Consider the following 26,301-nt stretch of genomic DNA (forward strand, 5'->3'; position numbering starts at 1 on the left):
TATACTTGTTGAAAATAAATTAAAAATGATAAAAAAATATATTTTTGTTATATTAATATGCATTTTATTTACCTAGATTTGTATACTTTTTTTCAGAGAAAATATAAATTATATTCCATATAAAAATATGGAATATAGGTTTTTTTTCCAGTTTTTGGATTTTTAGACTTGTTTTAATATAATATGTGCATTTTTAAATAATAATTAATTTCCCTTAGATTTTTAGACTTGTAAACTTTTAGAACATATGGAATTTTAATTAATATTTTTGTTAAACAAGAAAAAAATTGACAATGCGGTAATAATACATTTAATTCACTACATATTCATAGAATACAAGTCTTATTATGTCTCGTATTTGTGCTTCTCAAGTAAACTTATCTTGTATGTGTGGGTTTTTGTTATTATTATAATAACATAGTTCTTCATAGTTTAAAACCTTCATAAGTTTTCAGAGATTAATGTTTGTTTCACCGTCAGAGATACTTTACAAGACCGCAAATCATACAATCAAAATCCTTCAACTCTACATTCACAGACAGATAGCGTTCACAAATCTAAATTAAATTTACTTTTCAAGCTCACCGAATGGCCTGTATCGCGAACGTTTCAGAGAGTCGCAAATTAGTTATGAACAGAGAGAAAGAGAGGGAGTAATTTTGGAGCATAGCTTTCGCTTGCATTAGTTCCCTCCTCCTTCTCCACCCCTCCCTTCCCTCCCACTCACATACTCACACACTCACTTTCTCCCTCTCACTACACACAGCGGTGAACACACACCCTCATCTATAATTGATGCTTGCTTTAAGCAGATGCTGCAGGGATTGGGACTAAGGCAGCTGCTTAGTTTATGGAGGAAAAAGGGAGCAAGATGGTGGAACAGGTATTTTTTTCACCGTTATTCTGCTTACCAAGCGCATTACTGCATTTTTTCTCCTCCTGCCCATCTTCCTATTGTGCTGTGGCTGCACAGTAGAGCGGATGGCTTGTGTATGACAGCGTTCGAGTGTGTGTGTGTGTGTGTGTGTGCGTGTGTGTGTGTGTGCGCGTGCGCGTGCGCTTTGAAGAAAGAGGGAGCCCCCTTCAGCAATTCTTTTTCAGGCTGCCTTATCAGCAGCTGTTTTGCTTTCTATCTCTATTTTCACACTTTTCATCGTCTCTTTCTTTCTTGTTTCTCTTCAGTCCATCTCCAAACTCCATTCGGGTCGGTCTAGGTGGCTAAACTCACAAATTTGGCAGCCACAAATATATAAATGAGCCGGATTCTGTCATCCACACAGAGAGAGTGAGTAAGAGAGGCAGACGAGAGTTAGACACGCTGCTCTTCAAACTGTTTATTTGGCTGCGTTATAGTCAAACACTACCGCCCCAAAATGTTCCAACACATACCGCTTTAGTGCTGCTGTGCTCCACCTGGCTTTCCATCATTTTTAAGGCATCAGTGTGCGGTTGAACTCAACGCGACCGTGAGCCGCCTCTATTCGCATGCATGGAAATTTAGTGCGACTTCTCGCCTACGGAGCGAGGGAGGAGTAGCCTCGTTGTGTGTGAAATTATATTTGCAAAATGTCGTAAAAAGCCCTTTACCAAAACAAAGCCGCTTTTTTATAGCTGTGTATGTTTTCTAAGTGTTTGCCTGGAAGCAGAGCACAGTGAAGTGATGAATCCAGGGTGCTGCCACGTAAAACATATTTCAGTCCTCCAAATGTGGTTCTCATTAGGGTGGAGGCCAAAGCGTTTAGCTAAGCCTGACTGTCTGCCATTGCTTTTTTTCTCCCAGTGTTTGCCAGTAGCTATTTTACCAGGGCCTCCAAAAAATCTCAGCGGCGGCATGACTATAATGACCACACCGACAGGGGCTTCCCACACCGCAGAGGCACCTCTGTCTTTTCACTAACTTTCCTTCCACCCTCCCCGTAACGTCTTTGACACTTGTGCATAAAGAGTTTAGCACTCCTGATCAAATGATAGTCTAATTATGGCGTGGTGTGCCCGCTCTTGAATATCAATGTGCTATGCGAAGTGCTGATGGTGTTAATGGGAAACAGCGTGATGTGTGTAACATCTGCTTAAGGAACAGCAGGGATTTTTTTTACAAGGTCCCGTTTAGAGAGTAGCAAGTTGCGGCTTCCCTCCTGGCTCTCCTCGACACGTTTGACTCGCCAAGAATGAAAATCTTGTCATTATTTACACGTTCCGAAGCTGTGTGTCTTATGTCTGTGGAACCCAAAAGGAGAATTTTTTTTATTTTAATATTTACCTTTAAACATTTGGCAGACGCTTTTATCCAAAACAATTTACATTGAACCAAAATAAAACAAAATTAAAAGATAACACAACCCCTCAAAATCAAACCCATAACCTTGGCGTTTCTAGTACTGTTTGAGTTACAGGAATTCACAATAAAATGAAAGTGAATGAGAACTGGACCTGTCAAGCTTCATAAAGGATACTAAAGTACTGTATAAGTATCATAAATGTGATCCATATGAGTCAATATTCCTTCTATGTATGTGGTATATGCACTATATTAGTAATATGATAACTTTGTGTGAGAAACAGACCAAAATTTACCGTTTTCATTGATTGTCTTCCATTCCAGTGGGATTTTGACCATTACAACCAGATCATTGAAACAGAGGTGATGTTTATTCAGTCCAATTTGTGAACAAATTATTTAGTCCAGTTTTGCAAAGCATATCAAGTGATTCATTGAAAAGATTTGCCTCAAAAGAACTGTTTCTGATTTTAAGCAAAAAAAAAAAAAAAAAAAAGAAAACATTTCAGTCTGTTCCCCACACAAAACTATCTTATCCTATTATGTAGAGAGTCTAATGGGTTTGGAACAGTATGAGGATGAGTAAATGATGACAGATTTTAATTTTAGACTGGAATATTCCTTTAAATCACAGATAGAGCTCTGGACTTTCTCTCATTTTATCCTACCCTTTGTACGTAGGGGGTGTTTGTGTGTAGTGTGGCATTATGGTCAGAGGAGCGAAAGTGGTGGGAGAGTGTGTTTCGATTTGTTTTAGCTTGTGCAGTTGTCCCCTGTCAGAGTGTGTTCACAACAGGCCTGTGGGTGATCGGATCTCGCTGCCTACTGTACATAACTCCTGCTTTGGCCTGGAGAAAGTGAGAAATTTATAGTTTTTGTTTTTGTTTGTGTTTTTTTTCTTTTGGGGGGGGGGGGGGTGCCTATAAAAATCTGAGTACACTGAAACTAGCAAAGTCTTTCTTGAAGATGCATTTCTTCAAGTCAAAGATATAAATGCAAACACTTCTCATTAAATTCTCCCAAGTCAGAATTGTCTGAGCTATTCTATGCACATTCATTATGGCTAAACCTTTATACTTGTATCTCAACTATTGGTAATTGTCAGAAACCTCTGACAGTGTTGTTACTGTTAATGAAAATGAAATATACATATTAATTGACAAACTTAAAAAGCATAAACAGAAATTAACGGGTAACTAAAGTAACTGAAAAGTGCAAAGATTACTAGAAAACCAGTAAAAGAAATTAAGTAGAAAAAAAATTACAAAAGCACATACCTAAATTATTATAACTTAAGCTAAAATTAAAACGAACACAGAGAAGCTCATTTAAAATATGAATACATTCTATAACAGTATATAAATATTACCAAAATGACACTGACATCTAAGCAATAAAATTTTCCAGTAGGCTGTACAGAACAAAAACACACCATCTGGTTATACAAAACCTAGACGAATAAAGCTATCATCACCTGAAGTCTAAACAAATAGTAGCCCCAGCACGTCCACACAGCTGTTTCGATGAATGTATTTTTCACATCACATGACCTAAGCCTGTTGTGTGTGTTTGCATTCTTCTAATATGCCATTGTTTATTGATAGCAAGGGCTAATTTAGCCAGCTTTTTGGTCTCTTGGGCAAGGCATGCAAAGTGGCGGTTTAGCGTTGATTCGGTGTGCGGGGAGGAGAGACATCTTAAGCATAAGTGGATAATCTGGGTGCTGGGAGGTGGATGAATTGGTCCTGATCAAATAAGAAAGCTCTTCCTGAGATAAAGGTCTGATGTTTGTTGTGTATGGAGTGCATTTGTCCGTGGGTGTGCTTGTTCATTTGTTGTCGGCCGAGTGCATGCTAACACTGTAATTTAATTGGCCCAGCTGTATGAGTGAACTTGTGTCTGAATTTGAGCGTGTGCTTCGCTAATGGTTTAAAAATAGAGAGCACGACTGATGCAAGATGTAGCATGTATATATGTGGAGCTCATATAAAGACCAAAAGTATGTGGAAACCCCTTATAATGAGCATGTCTGATGTATACAAGCATGTCTGACCTCTTGAGTCTAAATGAGAGCAAATCCCATGATGCAGTGTCAGATGGAAAACAGAGATGCAGCTGAATAGTAACTTCAAAACGATAATGAATTCTACTGAATAATAAAGAATAAATGCAATTCTGATTATTCAGCTAACACAAATATAAAGTTATATTTTCATTAACATATTTAAAATGATGAGGGATTATTGAGTCTAAAGCCCATATGACTAAACTGTAAATGTCTTGAATTAATCTGTGCACAGTGTGATTTCAAGTTCAAGTTGGATGGTGTCCTTTTATTGTTAATTGTCTTTTTATTAACAAAAATAGCATTAAACAAAGATACTATATCATTCATGTTTTTGGTATATGTGAATATATATATATTAATATTTTAAACCTTGCAAGCAAGATATATGATGACATGTTTCTGCAGCAGTAGTGATGCTTCAGATTCTGTTTTAGTACAAATATTTTAAGTGGGCAAATAATGAACAAACGAGAAAAAAAGGTTAGATCTGATTTGTTGTCATTTTCAGGATGTTTAAACACTCTTTTTGGAGTTGCTTTTTTAATGAAGCATTTTAAGTCTTTTTTTTAATGAATCAGTTGAATAAATATGAATCAAATGATTCGATTATTTGCTTGTGCGTATTTGTGGCACCAACGTTTTGCTGTCGTTCACTGTTTTTCAGGGTAATCAAGACGCCCCAGCACCCCCAGAAACCATGGCCCAGCCTTACCCATCAGCCCAGTTCGCTCCCCCTCAGAACGGCATTCCTGCTGAGTACACGCCATCCCACCCTCACCCGACTCCGGACTACTCGGGCCAGACCCCCGTGGCAGAGCACACGCTGAACATGTACACCCCTGCCCAGACGCACAGTGAGCCCAGTGGACCAGACAACAGCGTACAGGTGGTCTCCGGCACAGCCACAGTAAGCACCGGTCTCTACAGTATATCTCTCTCTTTCTCACTCACTTCTTGATGGCATTGCTCGTCACAGTTCAGGTTTTTTGGATTGTGCTGTGGATTGAGGTGCCCTCCGTGATCTGCCCTCCAAGGACATCAGTGCTGTAGCCCGCCTTAATATTTCATATGTTTCAGGGCATTTTCATGAATAATTGACTATCTTTGTGTTATTTCAGCAACTCAGAGTACAAAGTACTCTTGCTGAATTTAGTTTGGTGAGGTTTTCACTCTAGGTTTTTTTAATAATTTCAAGAGCATTTTCTGTCCCCAAATAGTAAGATTCAGTGTTATTCTGCATGGTAACAGAAAGTTGCTGGAGTTGAGACCCTTAGTGTAGAATTATTAACTATACTGTATTTATATATATATATATATATATATATATATATATGTGTGTGTGTGTGTGTGTGTGTGTGTGTGTGTGTGTGTATATATATTTAATATATATAATATATATAATTTTATATATATAATATATATAATTTTAATATTTATAATTATATATATATATAATTTTTTTTTTTTTTTTTTTTTATTTTACAATCTGTAACATTCAGATGACAGTTGGGATGAGACTAGAGGCTTCATGCCCCATGGTAAAGGGGCAGTATGGCCCATTTTCATGATTGTCATGGCTTTGAATTGTGAAATATAAACTAAATTAGCAAATAGTAAAATAAGTTAAATTGAGAGTGAACCATTTCTTGGAAAGTGTGCAGAATATTAAAAATTTTCTTACTCATTTTGTCATTTTAATTGGACTATTTGTTCAACAGACAAAATGTTTAAAACCGTTTCACTGATTTGAAGGAAAATGTGAGCTTTCTTTCGAACAGTGGCCAGGTTTTCATTGCCTACCCTACCTTAGAGTTCAAATTTCTTTTTTAGTGCCAGACCAGAAGGGAACAAAACCACATCTGGAAAAGCCATTATTTTCCCCCCTGCCTCTCTCCTTCTCCCTCTGACTCTCTCGCTCTCTCTATCTCTTTCCTTCACTTTCCGAGATGAATATTATGGAGAGAAAGCAAAACTTTACAGACATCCAAAGCTATGACCTCATCTGGCTGGAGCTGTTTTTAGATCCAAGTCATTCCTCACAACTGATTCTTCATCAGCAAACAAAAGAGGCCTAGACTGATACTTCCCCTGTTTTCATCTTTCCTTTGTTTGCTGGAGTAGGTGATAACCAATCAGCCTCCAGAGGGATGTTTTTATACAATAATAGATGGTTTTCATCGCTGTTTTGATAGAGGGCCATATTCTCAGAGGTCAGTGTGTGTGAAAGCTTGTGGATTTCTGAAATGTTCATTTCGGATGTGAACAAATACAAACTTATTATAAAGTGTTACTGAAATAATGTATTATAGGTTGCTTGTTGAAAGTAAATGCTGTTCCATATGCTTTTCAGAAATCCACTAGGTTTCATAAAAAGTCAGTAACATTTTTTAAGAAATTGGTTTCCACAAGAATATTACAAAGCACCTTTTTAACAATTTGATAATAATAGGAACATGTCTTGAGCACCAAATCAGCATATTACATAAATTACGCATTTGTTTACAATTAACAATGAACAATATTTTATTTATAAATTAACATATCCTAAATGGATTAATGCTGTTAAGAAATGTTCCTTGTTAGTTCATGCCTACTGTAGTAACTACTGAATAAATTGAAATGAAATGTTACAAATGTGTTTAGTATACTTACCTTAACATACTCTTTGTAATATTTTTTTTTAATTGCTTAAAAAATAACTACAATAATGCAGCAGAAAGAATTTTGAATTATTGTCTGCTACCAACAGTTTTGTTACGGCTGTTATTATTAATTTTCACCTTCTTTTCAGGACATTAGTCATCAAATTCTCAGTAAACGCCACGGGTGTAATGATGGTCACAGATGCAGGGGTGGACCTTTAATTTAACTGACCTGAGTGGTTGTTAAAACCGACCCACTCACAGATCATTTCGAGTTCATTTAGTTTCAGACGATACAGAAAGTGGTGATGTCCAAGTGGGTGAATTGTATACTCTGTAATTAGCCCGTCCATTGCCGCCAGCTTGACCCATTCAGGCCGGTTTGTAGACAGTGTGTGAACATGATAGCCAGGCATTATATCATTGACTGTAATCAGCCAATCATAGGTACTGCTTCCTCTCAATTGACCTTTTGCCTGTAGGTGTCACTGTTGGATAGTGTCGCTTCAGATAGATGAATGATTTATTTGATCTCATATTTTAAAAATATTTTCTCATAGAAATGTTTTCTAAAAAGGACATTTCACCAACAGTGTTTGAATAATCTGTGTAGATGTCAGCTCAGTGTGACGGCTTGCTGCTCTGACTCCAGTCGCGCTTCATTAGCCCTCTTCCCCATGTGTTTTCGAGAGTAATGTGTCCATTCTCATCCAGCCGGATTGAGAGCTGCCATTCCTTAAGGGAGGACACGTGTGGAATGGGTCATACCCAGACATCTTGCAGAATGGCCCCTTCTCAGCCCCTCTGGTTGAGGGTCGACGGATGGCTGTGGCCTCACAGATGATGGTGGACTATGACTTAGACAGCTACTGTGTTTCATCCCAGTAATGTTGCTGTGCTGAAAATAGCATCATCGCTGATGAACTTTATTTGTCTTTTTTGCCTCCGTGGTTCATTGAGTGCAGGGAACCCCTCAGTGTTGTACCTCTGCACTATTGTGCAGTTGTTTGTGCATGAGAACATCTTCACAAATGAGCGTGCCGAAGCACTGAACGCTGTGGCTGCGCTTTGTTTATCTTCCGTAAATGCTTGGGTTTTGTTTTCCTGTTCATGTAAAATCAACAAAATATAAAATATGCGTTTGTTATAATGAACGACTATTAATGAATCTTTTGATACCAAAAAAGATTAACTGGAAGTCTTTTTTGTGTTTGTTGTTGGTTTTCCCTCCATATTGGAGTCCTCTGCCAGTGAGAAGAATGTGGCACAGATGGCACGCTATGTAAACTGTCAGCCGTATGCATGCTATACACACACACACACACACAGACGCTGTATTTTTAACTGGCACACATCCCAGAATTGATCCAAGAAAGGAATGAAAAATATTCTTCTCCATTTAGCTAACTTAACTAGGTAGCTGGCCATATTCCTATGTATATACATAAAATGTATGGGGGGGGGGGGTGTACATATAAATGTGCATATTTTCCTTATATAAAACCAGTATATAACCAGTAAAAAATTTTCCAATTAGTGGATTTTTTCCAGTGTGGGAGTTTTTGTTTATTGTGTGTTTGAAAGGAGCATTAGGGGCATGAAGAAAATTGCATTAGCCTACTAAATATACATTATGTAAAACTATACGTACAATTTTTATTTATTTATTGATTGATATTTTGTTTGTGCATGCTTGTGCGCATGTGTGTATGTGTGAGATTTTCTCCATGCTGTTTTCACATAGCATATAAACTCCCTCCTGGATCAGTGACGGCTGATGCAGATATTCCACATTCCCTGCTCTAGAAAAATTCCTTGAAAAGGAAAATATTTTACTGGCACTTTACGCTCCAGGTCCTCACTGTGCTTTGTTAGGTTATCTTTTTCTGTCCAGCGCTGCCATATGTGTGTCCGTGTGGGCTCTTACACTCCAGCAGCTGTGTGTTTTTGTGTGTGTGTGCTCAGAGCACACATCGGCAGCCCTGTCACTGTTTGCCGTTTAGCACTCAGTGTGAGATCAATGAATGGTAAACACTCACAACTCTGTGAGTCCCCAATCAGTAATTGAGTAGGTCTCCTAGGCTGATCCGCTGTCCTCCCTCACATCCCTGTCCTTATCGCTCCATCTTTTCTTTACCTTTCCTTCATACAGGGAGCAACACAATCTCTGGCTCCCTGGAAATGGCCACAGAGGACTCTTTTTTTTTTTTTTTTTTTTTTTTGGAATCGATCACGATTTCTCACGATTGTTTGAATTATGAAAGCAGGATTTAAAGGCGAGTTTGATGCCTGGAGATTTCAGCATGCACTGTGATCCAAAATGCTTTCCGCTTCTGCCGCTGGCCTCTATTTTAGTCCTATAGATTTATTCCCTTTCCCCCGTCTCATCCCATCACCCCGAGATCAGTCACCATGGCCTCTGGCTCCCCACGGCAACTAGACAGGGGCGAATCGATTAATTGATTTCGGAATCAATTAATTGAGCCATTAAGGCAGCCATATGCACAAAGCATGAAATGAGATCTTTAAAACCTCACATATGGCCTCCAACCGTGCCGTGCCTCAACCTAAAGACCCGCTGCATTCCTTCCTACACTTTTATTGAAAGCGCAGTAAATGGAAAAGCATATTTCCAATTATAACACCCCTGTTGTCTCTTCTGCAGAGGCCCGCTTGCCTCACGATGCCATTAAACGGAGCCTCTCGCAATAGGAAAAGTGCAATTTTGTTAAAGCAATAAAGACGGCGCACATCTTGTCAGTTTTACATTGGATGGTTTACTACACTGCTTTAGCGTTTTATCTTCCGTTTTTCTTTGTTCTCTGCCTTGAGGAGTGGGTGTTCTTTTGTTTATGACTTGTAATAACACAAGACAGATTTTTTTTTTCCCCTTCTACTTCTGCAGCCTTTCATGTATTGAAAGACTAGTATTTTTCAAGAGCTCTCTTTCTCATGTTTTCCCCCCACCCTTGCGTTTCAGTTGGGTGAGAATATCGTGCCGCCTGTGCAAACATTATGATGACACGATATTCATATTTACAGTCCCAGCAAGCCGTTCTTTATTCTTCATTTGAGCTTTGCCTTTTTGACTCCTTTTGATCTGCTTTTGTCAGAGTTGCCCTGAGCACTGCCTTATTTAAATAACAATGCCACACGCGCACAGATACATGGTCCGTTCCATTGCCAGTAATTCCAGTGAAGCTTGCTTTAACAGTCCTCTGAGCATCTGTAATGTCAGAGAGGCAGTTGTTACACTGGGATTCAGTCATTCTTTTGTTCCAGACAATATGATTTCCAGAGCGCTTGAAGCATGACAGGACAGCTGCAGCAAGCAGAAAGTTTAAAAAATATCTCTGGGCGTAACTGCAGGCTTGAGGCAGAGCCTTGCTCCCCTTAAATGCACATAAATTCACATACATGTACACATGCTCCTGTTAACACACATAATGGGTGAATTACATTCAAGTGAGCACCACTACAGCCTCACTCCAAAGGGTAGAACACTTCAAGTCAAGTTTGGTGAAGTGAAAATGCACATTTATGAGAGCAGAATCATTCATTGTGAATAAATCATTCTTTTGAGCTAGATCTTTTTAGTGAATAAATTGATTCAGTTCACAAAACTGACCCACTCACATCTTGAGTTCAACTTACAGATTCACATCTGGTTAAAACCTCACTGAATGAGAATATTATAAAATATTATATTGTAATTATTATAAGTAAATAATAATGTAGGTATAATAATATTGCTGAATAACAGCTTACATTTTTGTATAGTATGACTTCAAAAAAATGTAAAATTTTCACTGCCATTCAAAAGTTTGGAATCAGGAAATTAAGAAATTAACACTTTCAGAAAGAATTGTATGTTTTGCTTGAACTGTCTCTTTAAGGGCACAAAAATGCCATTTGGAAGTCGCCCACTGACACACAAACGTACACATGGGAGAAAAATAGAAAGCAAAGTCTCCCGCTGAAATACTCTCACTAGCTAAGTCATACAAATACAGTCAGACAGAGAAATACACACACACACGCAGACACACTCAGGGCTAGGCCACTTTCTCTCCCAGGCTGCAGTCAAGACTGAGAGGCACATAGTCGAAGGGAGCAGCCAGCAGTCATGCGTGGCCAGAGAGAGCAAGAGAAAGCAAGATATAGTGAAGCAGCAATGCCATATTTCAACCACGGCCCCAACTCCGGGCACACACCACATTACAAACCACCCTCTAATGTGCGTTTGCGTGTGTGTGCTCTACATATGTTTTTAGTGTCTGCCTGAGAAAGGGTTGCTGGAACAGGTGGTAAAAGTTTTCACCGGTTATATTGTTAAAACAAGGTTTTGAGTCTGGGACCCCGGGAGCACCTGGAGGTGCAGGCACGCCAGACTGTACCTCCTGACTGCAGCGCTGCAATAGTCCAAGTCGAAAAACACATCAGTGGCGCGGCCAACACCTGTGTGCAAAGACAGCTGCTTTTCTGAAACCGAAAGGCCCATCTTTGCTTGAGTTTGTTTACAGTTGGTGCATCAAACTTTGCCTTATTAACTGACTGTTATTCCCTGATTTCTTTTCCTTTTTCCCCACAGCAGACAGACGATTCAGCACAGACAGACAGCCAACAGCAAACACAGTCATCTGAAAACACAGAAAACAAATCGCAGCCCAAGAGGCTCCACGTCTCCAACATCCCCTTCAGGTTTAGAGATCCAGACCTCAGGCAAATGTTTGGTGTAAGTATCTGTTCTCTCTCTTACTTTCGTAGCATACAGGAGACAGTGGCCACGCTAGCGCAAGTGTAGCTAGGGTCTGAGGCATTCTCCTACTTGTTCTCCTACTTTTCGGATGGGATTTGAAGTTTGGGTACTCTGGGTCCAGCACAGTCTTAAAAGGTGTACACACACTAGGCAATCTGAACCGTGCCCGAGCACGTTTGACCCCCTATGTCTGTTTTGTTTGAGTAGTGTGAACGCAGTGCCCAAGTGTGGTTTGCTGAACCGTGCCCTGGACCACTTGGAGAGGTGGGCTCAGGCACGGTTTGACTGGGCTCGGGCACGGTATGCATGTTATGTGATTGCTAACAGCGGTGGAGCACAGAGCAGCTACTACTTTTAGAGAATTGCGCTAGGGCTAGGTACAAAGCAACCGTACCTAGTGTGAGTACAACCTAAGTTTTGTTTTGGTAGCTCCATAAAGGAAGCAGCAGGGTTGCTTCACTGGTATAACAGACCAACTGAATTATTTATTTGAATATTGAATGAAAAAAAATGTGCTGTATATATATATATATATATATATATATATATATATATGCCAACATATTAACAGGAATAAATGACATTTAAAAATATATACATACACACACACACAAACATATATATATATATATATATATATATAATATATATATATATATATATATATATATATATATATATATATATATATATATATATATAAATATACAAAACAGTTATTTTTTTAGAAATAGACAGTTATAGGCTTTATAGTTATTTTTAACAGATATATTTCACAAAATCACATATTTGCTGTTTTTTTTTTTATTAAATACAGTTTTGGCAAGCAAAAGAAATTTCTTTTTTTATTTTTGCATCCTCAAACATTTAAATGGTGGTTGTGTATATATAAAATTATTGATTCAAATTATTTTATAATTTATTAAGTGCAAAATCAATATGAACTTTAGTCAGTTTAGTCAGTTTAAATGAATTTTACTGAAACCTTCATATCTGTTAAAGCTGTATTTTTGACTGAAGGGTATGTTTTTCAGTATAAAAAGAAATGGCTTAATGGCTTAAAAGGGTGAATAATTGGCGGTTTTTGGGATAAACAAAACCATTAAAAACATTTAGCTTAATGCAGCTTGAACTGAAGTGTGTTTTACATGTCAAATCAAATTTAGACAATGTCTCATCTGTGTTATGTTCTCTTTCCAGCAATTTGGTAAAATCTTAGATGTTGAAATCATATTTAATGAACGAGGATCAAAGGTACGTTTGTGGCTCACTTCCTTTGCATGCTCTCATTCTTGACCAATCAGAACAGTCCAGTGAGTTTAGAGGCATAAATGAACATCAAGGCAAAATATCCAGTGATGAATTAGTACCTGTATTGTAAAGAATAAATGCTTGTTGTAGTCATGTTAACGTATGTAATGCAATCTCATATCAGCTGCTGTGCTAGAGTTATTAGTGCCCTGTTCAATGGAGTGTGTGGAAATGTGTTTGGCACTTGTCTTTGTTCTGTTATGGTGTCAAATGAAGAACATTCTCCACTGAGCTCCGTAATTGACAGCGTTATTCAGTGTTATGACACTTAGCATCATTCCTGTGCACAAACAATTCTCTTTATTGAAATATGAATTATGTTCTTCTGTTCCAGCTGGGGGAGATAATGATGCATGTTAACAAGTTCTGTAGTTCACAATCCTTTATCATTTGTCTTATGAGTGGATTTTTTTTTCTTTTGTAATGACTTTTCTTTATGTTGCATTATACAGTGTTAAATTACAGTATTTATTTTCTTCCACTTTTTTCCAAGACTTGTTATTAAAGGTATATCCCTTTGTTTGCTTTTTGTTTTTCTCTCTTTTTTTAAATTTCATTTAAGTGACTTTATGCTCTTATAGACATGCTATTTGATAACATTTCTCCTTAGAGGTTCTAACAGAACCCGTAAATTATGGTTAATCTCGATGCTTTGCATGGTGCAGGAGAAAAGAGGAGGAGAAAGAGAGAGGGGTAAATGCAGCAGCAGCTGTTTTTGTGTGTGAGAATGGCAGAGGTAGAGCCACAGTGGATTTCTTGGGTGTATGACTGAATTAATAATGTGCATGTTGTTCTCCCCCCTCCCCTCTCCCACCTGCATGCAGGGTTTTGGTTTCGTAACTTTCGAAAATAGTGCCGATGCGGACAGGGCCAGAGAGAAATTACACGGCACGGTGGTAGAAGGTCGTAAAATAGAGGTGCATGTAACAAATATTTCCCTTCTCAATTTTTTTTTTTTTTTTTTTGTCGTTCTTGTCGTTATTCTTGATTCTGTTTTGTGTGTCAGTGTGTGCCTCACTCTCATCTCACTATTTTAGACGCATCACTCGTCTTTTCCTGTGTTTGCTCCTCTCTCTGTCCCTCTTTCCCTCCCTCCCTCCCTACATTGTATCCCTAATGCGTTTCAGTTATTCTAAAATCTCAAATCAGATATAACACGGTGCTCGCCGTTATCTATTTTGGTTTGCTTTTGTTGGCATTCACTTGTGTTTGTTTGGTTCTTTTTTTAAGCATATTTTGGCTTAATAAGCAAACGGGTGCAATAAGTTATCAGGCAGAGTGCAAACAGCATTTGTGTGATGATAGCCAGAGGCCTTATTGCAAAGTTGACGAGGGATCTGCGCTTAAAGCATCCCGAAGCCGGCAGCGCTTGTTAATTGGCCTGAAGATGCTGCTGTTAGACGGAGCTGCTCTCAAACTCGAGCCTTTTACATCTACAGCTCAAATTACACGTACTTTCCAGTCTAGAACAGTCACTGAAGGTGAAATAGCAAAACTGTACTGCAGGTCTGCAACGAAAGTGGGCATCTTTATAGCCGATTCCCATTTAACAGTTGTGCTTCTTTCTTTAATTGATTTGTTCTTTTCAATTTTAAGAGTTATTCGCATGTGGTGCCGTCTTTCAGTAAGATGTTGCCTATTTTGCCTTCTCATTTTCCCCCCTTTTCCAACGGTAGCTGGTAGGCCCCTCACCAAACTCAGTAACCGTGGTAACAATAGATACACACGTGGGCGATGGCGGCGAATGGTAAGTGGAGAGAGCCATCTGCCATTTCACGAACTACGCGCTGATACCTCGTGACTGTTTTTTGACTTGATGTTGAGTTTCTTGATGCTGTTTTCTCTTGGTACGCGTGTTACTTGAGTGAACATTTAGCTTCCTGAGAGGCTCTGATTGGATTGAACTGAATCGTGCGCATCCTACTCAGATTCTGAACTCCATGATTATGTTAAATAATGCACCCTCTTTTTATATCATTTGTTAGCTGTCCTTTCGGCTTGAATGAATTTTTTTCGTTATTACTTTTTCTTTATTTTCCTTTCTGATTATTATTCTTGTGATGAAGCACAAGGCTCTTGGAGTGTTGAATGCTTAATGTTGCTTTGTTTTCCGACTGTACCTCAACTCTGAATGTTTAGTGTTATGTTGCGCAGTGCCAAACGTTTTTTTTTCTACGTTTTCTTTCTTTCTTTTTAACCTAATCGTTCCCTCTCCACTGCATGCCGTCTCATATTTGATGCCTTTCATTTGTTGAGTGCATTGTGTGTGTTTCTGTTTTTTTTTTTCTGTGTCACGTGATCATCTTTTGATGACGCATGCTGACGAGTCTTTTTATGATGAGACTTGATGCATATATTTTCTTTGCTTTATATGTCTTACCTCTTTTCTTTAACTGATTGTTATGATCTGTAATCATTTTGAAAATCTTCACTATGATGCATGCAATATTTGTTAAAGCAATATTTTCAATATTTACAGCTTTAGCTTCAGGATGTTTCTCGCTCACACACTTCTGTTTGTGCTCAGGTTAACAATGCAACAGCACGGGTAATGACGAATAAAAAGACCGTCAACCCATATGCAAACGGTAAGGACATGTTTCATTAATATTGTGAAACATTATACAGCTTTGTATTATGTTGTGATGGACTGATATATTGGCCAGTCCAATGTCAGTTCAGACACAACACTATGTGTTATTTCAGTAAGCATGTTTTGTATTTTGTTTTATATACAATATTTTGAATGTAAAATGAAATAATAATCAAATAATTTTACATCATGTCATTTTTATATCATATCATCTGATATCTGAATGTGAGAGCAATAGTAAAATGCTTCTATTTTCTTCAATTTTCTTAATTTTAGTTAAAACTCACAGATTCAAACTAAAAAAGAGTGCTTGTAATTGTCAGTAATGTCAGAATGTTTTTCACAGCAGTTCTCTTCCTCACCAAAAAAGTTTCAATGGAATTGAAATGTCGAGACAGCCTTTTAGATCTCGATTTATATCATTGAAATCTCTTTCATTTTTGTACTCATGGAGGGCTTAAACAGACAGGCCATTTGTAGAGGTTAGAATCAGAGAGAAATCTGTCAGGGTACTCTGTGCCCTTTCCTTACTCTGGATGACAGCAGCGCTTCAGTGTGGTCAGCCCTCTACAGTACTGACATCATTACGCATGGGCCTGGAGGTTCTTGTTAGCCAGAATCCAACTCTTTGTCTTGTGTAGGATCAGATGTAAATTTTTAGTAGTGCAGACCGAGGTGGCTAATATCAGATTTCGCTCTCTTATGTCTAGGCTGGAAGTTGAATCCAGTCATGGGTGCAGTCTACAGCCCAGAATTCTATGCAGGTGAGTGCATCCACATTTAAAAGAAACTGGCTTTGTAATGAGTTCTTTTGTTAAAAGGTTGGATTTTTGGACATATAATAGCTACTGTGGGGGGAAAAAATGTGGGGAAGAATGCCATTGGAAATTATCAGCACTTTTTTTTCTTAAGCACTTTTTTTTCTTAAAAGTAAAAAAATAATAAATACAGTTTTTATTAAAAAAATAATAATAATTGTAATAATTGATATATTTACATGTACAGTAGAACTCTTATAAAAAAAATTACATATACTCCTATAAAATAAAATTTACCAAATTATCATTTATTTTCACCTTTCTGTAGATTTCTTTTCTGAACACATGAAGCATAAATCAAAATTGTGTTCTTTATGAATAAACACAAGCGTATAACGATAAATGCTTTAAAAAATAAATAAATAACTGTAACACAGGGGGTTAAATGCATTTGCATTCAGGGCTAATGGGCAGTTCACTAATGTGCACTGTGTGTGTGAAAAAAGTTCTCAACCCGCATGCCATGAGTCATCTGTTTATGAACACCGCAGAGAATATGATATGGTCAATTACCATCAGATCTGATACTTTCATGTTCCTTTCAAAAAGCAGGTTTGAAAGCTCACTATTTTACTATTACGCTATTTTATTACCATATATTGAACTTAGAGTGAGTGGCTCCGAAAAGTATTGACAGCTTAAAAATGTATGAATCTCATTACATTAGATGAGTCATTTTATGAAAAATCAAAGATGAAAAATGAAAAATGAAAGTGCACTTTTCACACTAATAATTTGATGTTTCATAGTAAATACGATGTACTACACCAGTGGTTACTTTGCTAATAAAATTACCTCAGAAATGTTACTTCTGAGAAAATAGCATCATTTGTTATAGATGCCACTTGTCCAGCTAACAAGATATGTTCCAAGTACATTTTGCTAATGTTTCCATGAAATAATGAAAATGTTTTATCTGAATGGCCAGGTTTTTTTATGTTTTTTAAAAAAATTCTTTTGGTTATGCAAATGTTAAAGAAACATTCTGTTATATAATTGGAACGTTACTTGTGAATGTTCTCTAAACACATTCTGAAACATTAGTAACATTTAAAAACTTTCAAAAATAAAACATTGCATGAACAATGTATAAGTAATGTTTATGTGCTTATGTTTTGAGAATATTGCTAGAAGAACATTCACTTCTACCTTTGAGAGAACCTTGCCAGAATGTTAATCAGAATTCTGCTAACGTTCCTTGTTAGCCGGGTGGTTCGATCATTTGTTTGCAGTGTAATGAAATTCTACAGCTTTAATTGTGACTTAAATGTGTCCAGATACTTGTTGAGTCTTTGTCAGTACTGCTTTTTATTTTTATTTTTTTTTTGGTTAAAAATATAAACCACAAAACAAGCAGAAAATTGTAGCAGTTGTTGTTTAACTGCATTATTTGATGGAGGCATAGTTCTGGGTCTGGTGATTGGAGGTGTGTGTAGCGCATGACCTTAATCTACGGGCTCAGGCATAGGCTTGAAAGAGCTGGCAGGCAGGAAGTGATTATTCTAATCACCCAAAGGGCCTGTTTCACAATGTGCATCTGTGTTCACTGGCCTATTGGCAAGAGGCTCCAAGACGCCATTGTCACAACTGCGAACACACTACACATCTTTGAAAACATAATCCAGCGAGCTTCCGGACCCCCAGGGCTTCATTTCATTTTATGGGCCTTTGAAAACGAGCAGGTTTCGTTGTTTGAACTATTTTTCTCTCGTTTCCTTCAGTCATCTCCTCCTCAACCTTGGCCATCCCAGCCTCTGACCTTCCCTGAACATCATTACCTCCTCCATTATATGGGAAAATATAGAGATTTTATGATAATAAGAAAAACGGGAAGGCAAAAATATTGAGGTGATGGTTAAATCTAATTGTCTGTCGACGCAAGGGCATCAAAGGGCTGAAATATATTTTATAAATTAAAATCAATATTTTCAATTTCTCTAGACCGTCGTTTGCCTAATTCAGCGCACATTCTGTTAATTACAAAATAGCTCATTATTGATTTGCTTTCGTCTCACCTTTCAAGTGTCCAAACAGCCCACATCCCATTAAGGTGCGAAGGTTTTGTTCTTTTCAGCGCTCACTGTTTCTTTTTTTTAGATCTCTGTCTTAATTATAATTAAAGCATCGTTAATACGCCCGAATTGTGCCTATATCGGAAAACGCCTCAGATCCTTTCATTTGTCTAACGGCTGAGATAGTTATTGGTGCACAGCTGCTTAGATTGCAGATAGAAAGACTGCACAGAGCAATTGAGCGTAAATTTGAATGGTGACTAGTAAGATAGAAGGTTACCTATAAACAAATATCCTGAAGGACCGGGATGGAAGAGGAGTGTCTTTGATGCATGAGACAGTCAGATGTGTTGTAGGTTGGTTTCTGAACAAGCCTCAGCGGTCGCCACTCGAAGCGGCTCTCACCTGCGGCAGACTGTTGATTTAAGATAGCTTTGATGTTCATTAACAGTTCTCCGGCTGAGGGGAATGAAAGCTATCGGCAGAAGGCTGAGGGATGACCAACGTGCCAGATCTCGCTTGTCTGCCGGGCGGATCTCTGATTAAGTGCTACGCCTGACGGAGATTGGGCGGATGTTTGAAAATTAGACTTCCAGCAATTTACGCCCAGACATTATGCAAATTGAGGCCACCTCTGACCACAGGAAATCTGAGGCTCTTCTTTAAACACACACACTCTTTCTCTTACGCATGCATTTTTTTTCTTTCTTTTTTTCCTTCATGAAATGAGTTCACACACAAACATGGTTAAAAAGATGCAGCTCCAGCAATTATTTTTTCATATGCTGTCTGATAACACATGCTCTCTTAACAAAAGGCAAACATAAGGGTGTTTCCTCAACTATGGGCACTTTTACAAGATACACAGCCATACTCGTGCATGAACACATGCATCACAACACAATTCTGTCTCATTTTTGTTCCTGAACCAACAATGTCATTTCTATCACCTCAAACTGGTGTTTTATTATTATTATTATTATATTATTATTATTATTATGTTTTCATTGCTAAAGTAAATTTCATGATTAGCATTTTATGTATACAAAATGCATACACGTAAATAATGTTTTAACATTTTTACACTATTTGACTATTACTGTAAACTGTGGAAACTTGTAATTGCAACTTGAGAAAAATCTGAATTGTGAGATAAAAAGGAAAACAAGTCTGAATTCTGAAAGTCCCAATTATTCTGTGGTGGAAAATAATAAAAAAGAATTGTGAGATGTAAATTCAGAATTTAGAGATAAAAAGTCTTACCTTTTCATATATATATATGTATATATATATATATATATATATATATATACATATATATATATGAAAAGGTAAGACTTTTTATCTCTAAATTCTGAATTTACATCTCACAATTCTTTTTATTATTTTATCTATATATATATATATATATATATACATATTTACATTTACATTATATATATATATATATATATATATATATATATATATATATATATATATATATATATATATATGTATGTATGTATATACTTCAACCATTTTAATTGTGACTTGGGTGTCCAAATACTTTCTAGGGTCTCTGTCAGCACTGTAACAACAGAAAATTGTAACAGTTGGTTGTTAATTGTAACTGCATTATTTACCTTTTTTTTAATGACATTATGCAATCAAAATAAAATTATGTAGTTCCTTTTTCCATGCAATATTTACCTTTCTTTTTCTTAGTTGTCTTCACACATCATGTCTCATATTTCAGCTAAAACAAGATAATCACTGACGTGTGTGTGTGTGTGTGTGTGTGTGTGTGTGTGTGTGTGTGTGTGTGTGTGTGTGTGTGTGTGTGTGTGTGTGTGTGTGTGTGTGTGTGTGTGAAATCTGTTTGAATTAAAATCAACCTATGAGACATGAAAATGCCTACAAGTTGAAGAAATGCCCACAAAAATAATCACACCTTTCAGACTATGAATTGTTTCTCTGCACACACATGCACACATTCATTTATTGACCTCAATTTCTCATCTTTAATGTTTATTGGCAAAGAAATAATTAATAACAAATTGGTAAAACTCATTTCCTTAAGTGAGAGGAGAGGAAGAGTGACTTCTCTGTGCACAACATTCAGATTATTGAATTATCAGTAGCAACAAACTCGTATTGGCTTAGAGAGTTTCAGCCATATGAACTAAAAGGGAATATGTTGGGTCATAATGATTTAGAGTCATTTGTATTGACTTGACAGTTTTGCAGCGCTGATGTTTCAGTGTTTTAGTATGACATCACTGTCCCTGCTCTCTCTCTCTCTCTCTTTGATTGAGTCCTGACTGAACGAGAGCCGCCTGGCGCTTTCAACATTGATGGACTGTTTTGAACTCACAAATACTGAATGATAAGTCTGAAAATTGACGTGCAATTAATGGAAAGCAAGAGAAGAATTTGAACATTTTCAAAAAGGCAGCAGAAAATGGAATTAATTTGTGCAGATAGGCTATCGTGAAAGACAACAAGCGGCTTTTAGTGGAAGGATGAAGCGTTTTAAAGTGGAATGAAAGTACTTTTGGTGGCCGCCTCTGTGTTATACATTGAACATTTGAGATTGCATTGTGGGAAGAAACAATATGAAATGACCCTGACATGTACAGAGGTGATTAAAATGTACATTAATTAAGACTTGAAATGTCTTTCAAAAGAATGCTTACTGTGAGATTACATACATTTGGATTATAAAGCTGCCAGTTGGGGAGGGCCTGTAGAGAACAGTGTTTGGGAATCATGACTGCCTGCTTACTTTTTTAAAATAACTTTTAATAGGGATGGATTTTACTTTTGTTATTTTACTTTTTTAAAATAACAAATTTAATAGGGATGGATCAGTTAGTCAGCAAGTAATCAACAACTGACTAGCTAGTAATCAAGATTTTTTTGCAAACGAGTGGTGATAATCAGAATTAATCAGAAATTTTCCCTCTTATTCAGTTAAAACTTTTATTTTAATTAATTTCATTTTTATTGATAATTGTAATAATTATTTCATATTTATTTATTTATTCATTAATTATTCCCATTGTTTCATTTTAATTGCTTTAATTTTATTTTCTTAAATCATTTTCATAATTTCTTATTTTATTTTCCGTAGAAATTATTGATAATTTTCTATTTTATTTTCAGTCATTTTATTTTCATTTTCAGTCATTTCAATCAGTTTATTTTAATTAATCATTTTCTATAATTTGTTTGATTTTCATATTTTTTACTTCCATATTTTAATAATTTCATAATTATTTATTTGATTTAATTTTTGTTAGTTTTGGTATTTTTAACTATTAATTATCATGGTAACTGTTTGCTTTGCATTAGATCAAACTTCAAATTAGATTTAAATTAATTTAAATGTATCCTCTTTAAAATACCACTCCTTTAACCATGCACATTAAGGTCAGTTTTCAAAATATAATAGCTAAATCTTAGGTAAGAATACATATAGATAAATAATCAAAGTATTTAGTCTTGTTCCTTGTTTTCAACAAACACGAGTATGTCACTGCAAACCACAAGCTGCAGAATTATCCATACTCAGCTGTGAGATTGTTGTTTAATTTCGAAGCGCATCTTGTTTATATATGCATCTGTAAAAGAGTCTCTGCGGTTTGCTGCACTGTGAAAGGTTGCAGAGTGCAATGCACAGGATAACCGAACCTCCTGCAGTGCTTATGAAACGTGGGCTCTGCCCACATGTCAACCCCCCCAAACACTTCCCACACAAAAGCCAATGAGAAAAATTATTGCACTACATAGCAGTTGTACACTTTTATGGCTTTGATGCGGAGACTACCTCCCGTCGGCCAGAGCATCTGCTTCACTGTAATCGCTCTCAAAGCAATAAAACGGACTAACTCTCCTGTGCATCCCCCTGGAGCTCACTGCTGCTGGTGCTGCACGCTCCCATTTCTCATTCAGCGGCACTGGCTCTCTCTCCGTTTTCATCTAGCCCTCCACCCTTCATCGTTCTAAATGAAAGTGCATAGTCTAAGTTGTTTATCCTGTAAATATTCAGGCTAAATACATCTCATATTTATTTTCCTCAGGACACATTCTACACATCAAAGTGAAGCTCTTGCAAATATGCAAACGTGTATGCAGCATATTTTAAAACTGGCTGTCAGATGGGCTGCCTGGCATGGAAGGAGAAAGGAATACATATGACTAATGAATCTTTATTGGTGTTTTTTTTAAATGCAGAATTAGCATTCCATTGTAAGGTTTTCGAAAACATTTCTCAAAAGCTATTAGTTGTGTGCATGATATGATTTTCATTATTTAGCCTCGGAATAAACCACTATATGTATGTATGTACAGTATGTATGTATGTATGTATGTATATATAGGATATCGTATTTTAACAAATGTATGTTAACATTATAAATATGATAGGTAATGTCTTCCTTTATAAATACAATAAATTGGAAAGTAAAATGTAGAGTTCATTTAGCTTTAATTCATTCTTTTATATCTTCTTTTATATATTTTATATATTTTAATATAAAAGCGAGACATATCCAAGGTGACAGAGTCAAATGGAACAATCCTTTTCACCTTTCTACATCACGCAAACCCCTTTCTTAAATCTTAATTTTTTATCAGTCAAATCAAAGATTCAGTGCTCCTATTAGACATTTATATGATCTCCTTTTGAAAACCTGTAATGTTAAAGAATGGAGCAGCTTCCACAAACCCCCTCTCTCTTTCTTCCTCTCAACCATTTCAAATTAAGCCTCTTAAAAGTCATTTTCACCACCGACGCCCTATTAAACTTAATGATCATTTAACAACAATACAAAGCTTTCTGTTTTTACCCAGCCTCAGAGGTCTGTATGCCTCCCATAGTTTGGTTATTACTCATTGTTAGAGTTTTCGGCTAATTGCAGGTGTAGCTGGAAGAAGGGCACCATTTCTCACAGCTCAGATTAGTTCATAGTTATAGCTCATTTGGCTGTTTATTACACAGCGCTCTGGAATACTTGATTCTGATTGGTCAGCTGTGGCATTCTGCAGTCAAATATTACATTAAATAACTGCATATTTGACTGTCCATAGCAACACCAGTCTATTTTTTTATTTTTTGTATCATCCTGTTGTGTCTTTGTTCTCACATATTAAAACAATTTTACCTCAAATCAATCCTTTGTCCATTTAGTTGCTTATTTCATAAGTAGCCATGTAATCCCCCAGAGGGGGGGTTATTTGGCTGTAATCATTCTGACGTAAGTGCATATTAGAGTTTAAAGGGGTCATGTTCTGCAGTTTTGCGTTTTATTTATTTTTTCCCAGAAGTCTTAGTTTTAGTTTGGTTTTACATGACATCTTTGCCTCTCAGGCTTTTTTGCTACTGTAGCTTCAAGATATCTATATTACATCTTTATGATTGGTTAATCTCAGCATACCTTGTTGCTGAATACAGAATCGTTGTTAATGTATATATGTAGGAGGCATGTTAATGTGCCCATGATGGTGATGTCACAGTACTTTAAACTCTTTATTTCAAAACAGCATTAAAAGCCTGTTGTAACATTTACATAATGATGGTTACTAATGCTGTTTTAGTATTATTTATATATTATTATAGTATTTTTTTAATATTATATTATTTATAGAAATATTAATCATATTTTATTTTTATATTTAAAGTTTTTTTGATTTTTTTTTGTAATTTTGTTTCTTTTGCCATTTTTAATGTTAATGAGTTAAGTTTATGTTTTTTATCTAATATTCATATTTTTAATGTTTTTCAGCTTTACAGTATGTGTACTTACAGTGCACTTACCCAGGAAAGTACTGGGTAGTATAAAGTGCCTACATAGGTTAAGGTTAGGTTTAGGGGTGCTTCAAGATTAGTATGTAGTTATTACCCAGTTAATTGTAATTGTTATAACAAGTACATAGTATGTACACGTGGAACAGGTCTGTAAAATAAAGTGCTCCTGTGTTCTTGTTACTCATGTTAAATGTACTTACTGTAGTAACAACAGTAAATTATGCATTATAACATGCAGCTACCCCTAACCCTATAATATGTTGTTAATTAATTACACTGTAACAAGGACACCATAAAATAGAGTGTAACCCAATTTTGAATAGTTTTAACAAAACCAACACAGTTCCAAACCTGTTTAACTATCTTTCTTCTGTGATGGTTCCTTATGTGTATACTGTATGCTTTCCCCACAGTGCCAGGCTTCCCATACCCAGCAGCCACAGCGGCAGCGGCGTACAGAGGGGCACACTTAAGAGGAAGAGGGCGCACCGTTTACAATACATTCCGGGCAGCTGCGCCTCCCCCACACATCCCAGCCTATGGGGGGTAAGTTACAACACTCCCTCCTCACATTCACACACACAAGTTCACCGTTAGTCCTCTCTTCTGATAAGCACTCCTTCTCATCACTGGGCTGCTGTAACATACATGCATCTCTGCCTCACCACACAGAACCAGTGCAGCATGAAACCTGTGCATACTGCTGTAATCATGACAGTCAACCGTCATGCTGTTGTGTCATGGTTGATGGCCTTAACCGTTTCTTTTTTGTAATGTAACATTACGTAAATCCTCTCAAACAACTGTAGACAGAAGCATTTGTGATCTCTGAGCAGTCAAATTGTGATTACGATTATTTTTGTTGATTTTATGTATGTACATGCAAGCCGATGATATTGATGCAGGTTTTGTGGCATTTTGAGGTTTCAGGGGCCACAGATTAGTTTCCACTGCCTCCTGTCTTGTGTAAATTGACAAATGATAAGATTGGAAGATTCACAGCGAAAATAAATTTAACACAAATAATCAAAAATAAATAAACACATGCCACTTTTACTGGGTGATAAATAAAAATAAATCTAAAGGAAATATCGGTGCTGGTATGGCATTAATAGATTTTTTAAGTTTTTTAATTTGATTTTTAGTCTTGGGTTTTGCCAGGTCATAAAACTAAACACAAAATATAGATTTTATTTTATTAGATTTTGAAGTATTATTAACATTTTGCAGCTTGGAATGTTGGTGAGAAATTATTAAATGTATGTCATTCAAAATTCATTATGCAAATAAATGTAAGAAGACAAGCAACACAATTCAGTTTAAATGCCAATAAGCGATCATTAAGTGATTTTCAAACTTTGTGCAAATTTTTTTAAAAAGTATTGTTTACAAAGAAAACAATAGCACACGTAAGACTGAAATTATCCACAAACCAAAAGTAAGAATGGGATCTGTTAAGAAATTTTAATTAATTTTGGAAGTGTAATAATTTAACGCAATTCCAAAGCAATATGTTTGATTATTCATGATAATAATTATTATTACATTTTTATTTCTTTGTTGTTTTTGTTGTTGTTTTAAATTGTTCTAATTTTTTTAATTTTCTACATAAATTTTTCATTTTTTTTTTTTTTTTTTTTTTTTTTTTTTTAATGCCTAAAATATGATGTGAGGAAGTTTCAGCTCTCTGTGGCCCCTGTTTGAAGCCTTTACTCCAATCTCCTTTTAAAATACTTCAAAAGTGATGAGTGCTTGTAGAGACCCTTTGTCACTATTATTCAGTGTGTGTATTTCTTATTCTGTTCCACTAACCCTGGCTAGAGATGGGGTTGGTATTGCTTGCATGGGAACGTGCACTAATATTGATGTGTGTTTTTTTTGTGTGTGTGTGTGTGTGTGTGTGTGTGTTTGGTGTTTGTCTGTGTGCGCGCGTGGGTTTGCATCTTTCCAGTGTTGTTTACCAGGATGGATTTTATGGTGCAGATATTTATGTAAGTATTCGCATGTCGTCCTTGAATGATCTTATACA

General features: G+C 36.5%; 1 protein-coding gene across 11 annotated transcripts in view; it reads left to right on the top strand.

Moving 5' to 3' along the window:
• Nucleotides 1–26,301, top strand: part of LOC109059809 (RNA binding protein fox-1 homolog 1) — a 234,599-nt gene that overhangs the window by 191,776 nt on the left and 16,522 nt on the right. For 9 of the 11 annotated variants that reach the window (XM_042725691.1, XM_042725665.1, XM_042725662.1 and 6 more), the window contains 8 exons: nt 5,011–5,253; nt 11,580–11,723; nt 12,948–13,001; nt 13,883–13,975; nt 15,586–15,646; nt 16,362–16,415; nt 24,686–24,818; nt 26,224–26,263. In XM_042725691.1, coding sequence (XP_042581625.1) covers nt 5,011–5,253; nt 11,580–11,723; nt 12,948–13,001; nt 13,883–13,975; nt 15,586–15,646; nt 16,362–16,415; nt 24,686–24,818; nt 26,224–26,263 — 822 coding nt within the window. Of the gene's footprint in view, nt 1–726; nt 884–2,970; nt 3,136–5,010; nt 5,254–11,579; nt 11,724–12,947; nt 13,002–13,882; nt 13,976–15,585; nt 15,647–16,361; nt 16,416–24,685; nt 24,819–26,223; nt 26,264–26,301 lie in introns of those variants that run through there. The other 2 variants (XM_042725694.1, XM_042725673.1) reach the window with 2 other exon arrangements.

This window comes from Cyprinus carpio, chromosome A3 (genome assembly GCF_018340385.1).
Source record: "Cyprinus carpio isolate SPL01 chromosome A3, ASM1834038v1, whole genome shotgun sequence".
NCBI lineage: Eukaryota > Metazoa > Chordata > Actinopteri > Cypriniformes > Cyprinidae > Cyprinus > Cyprinus carpio.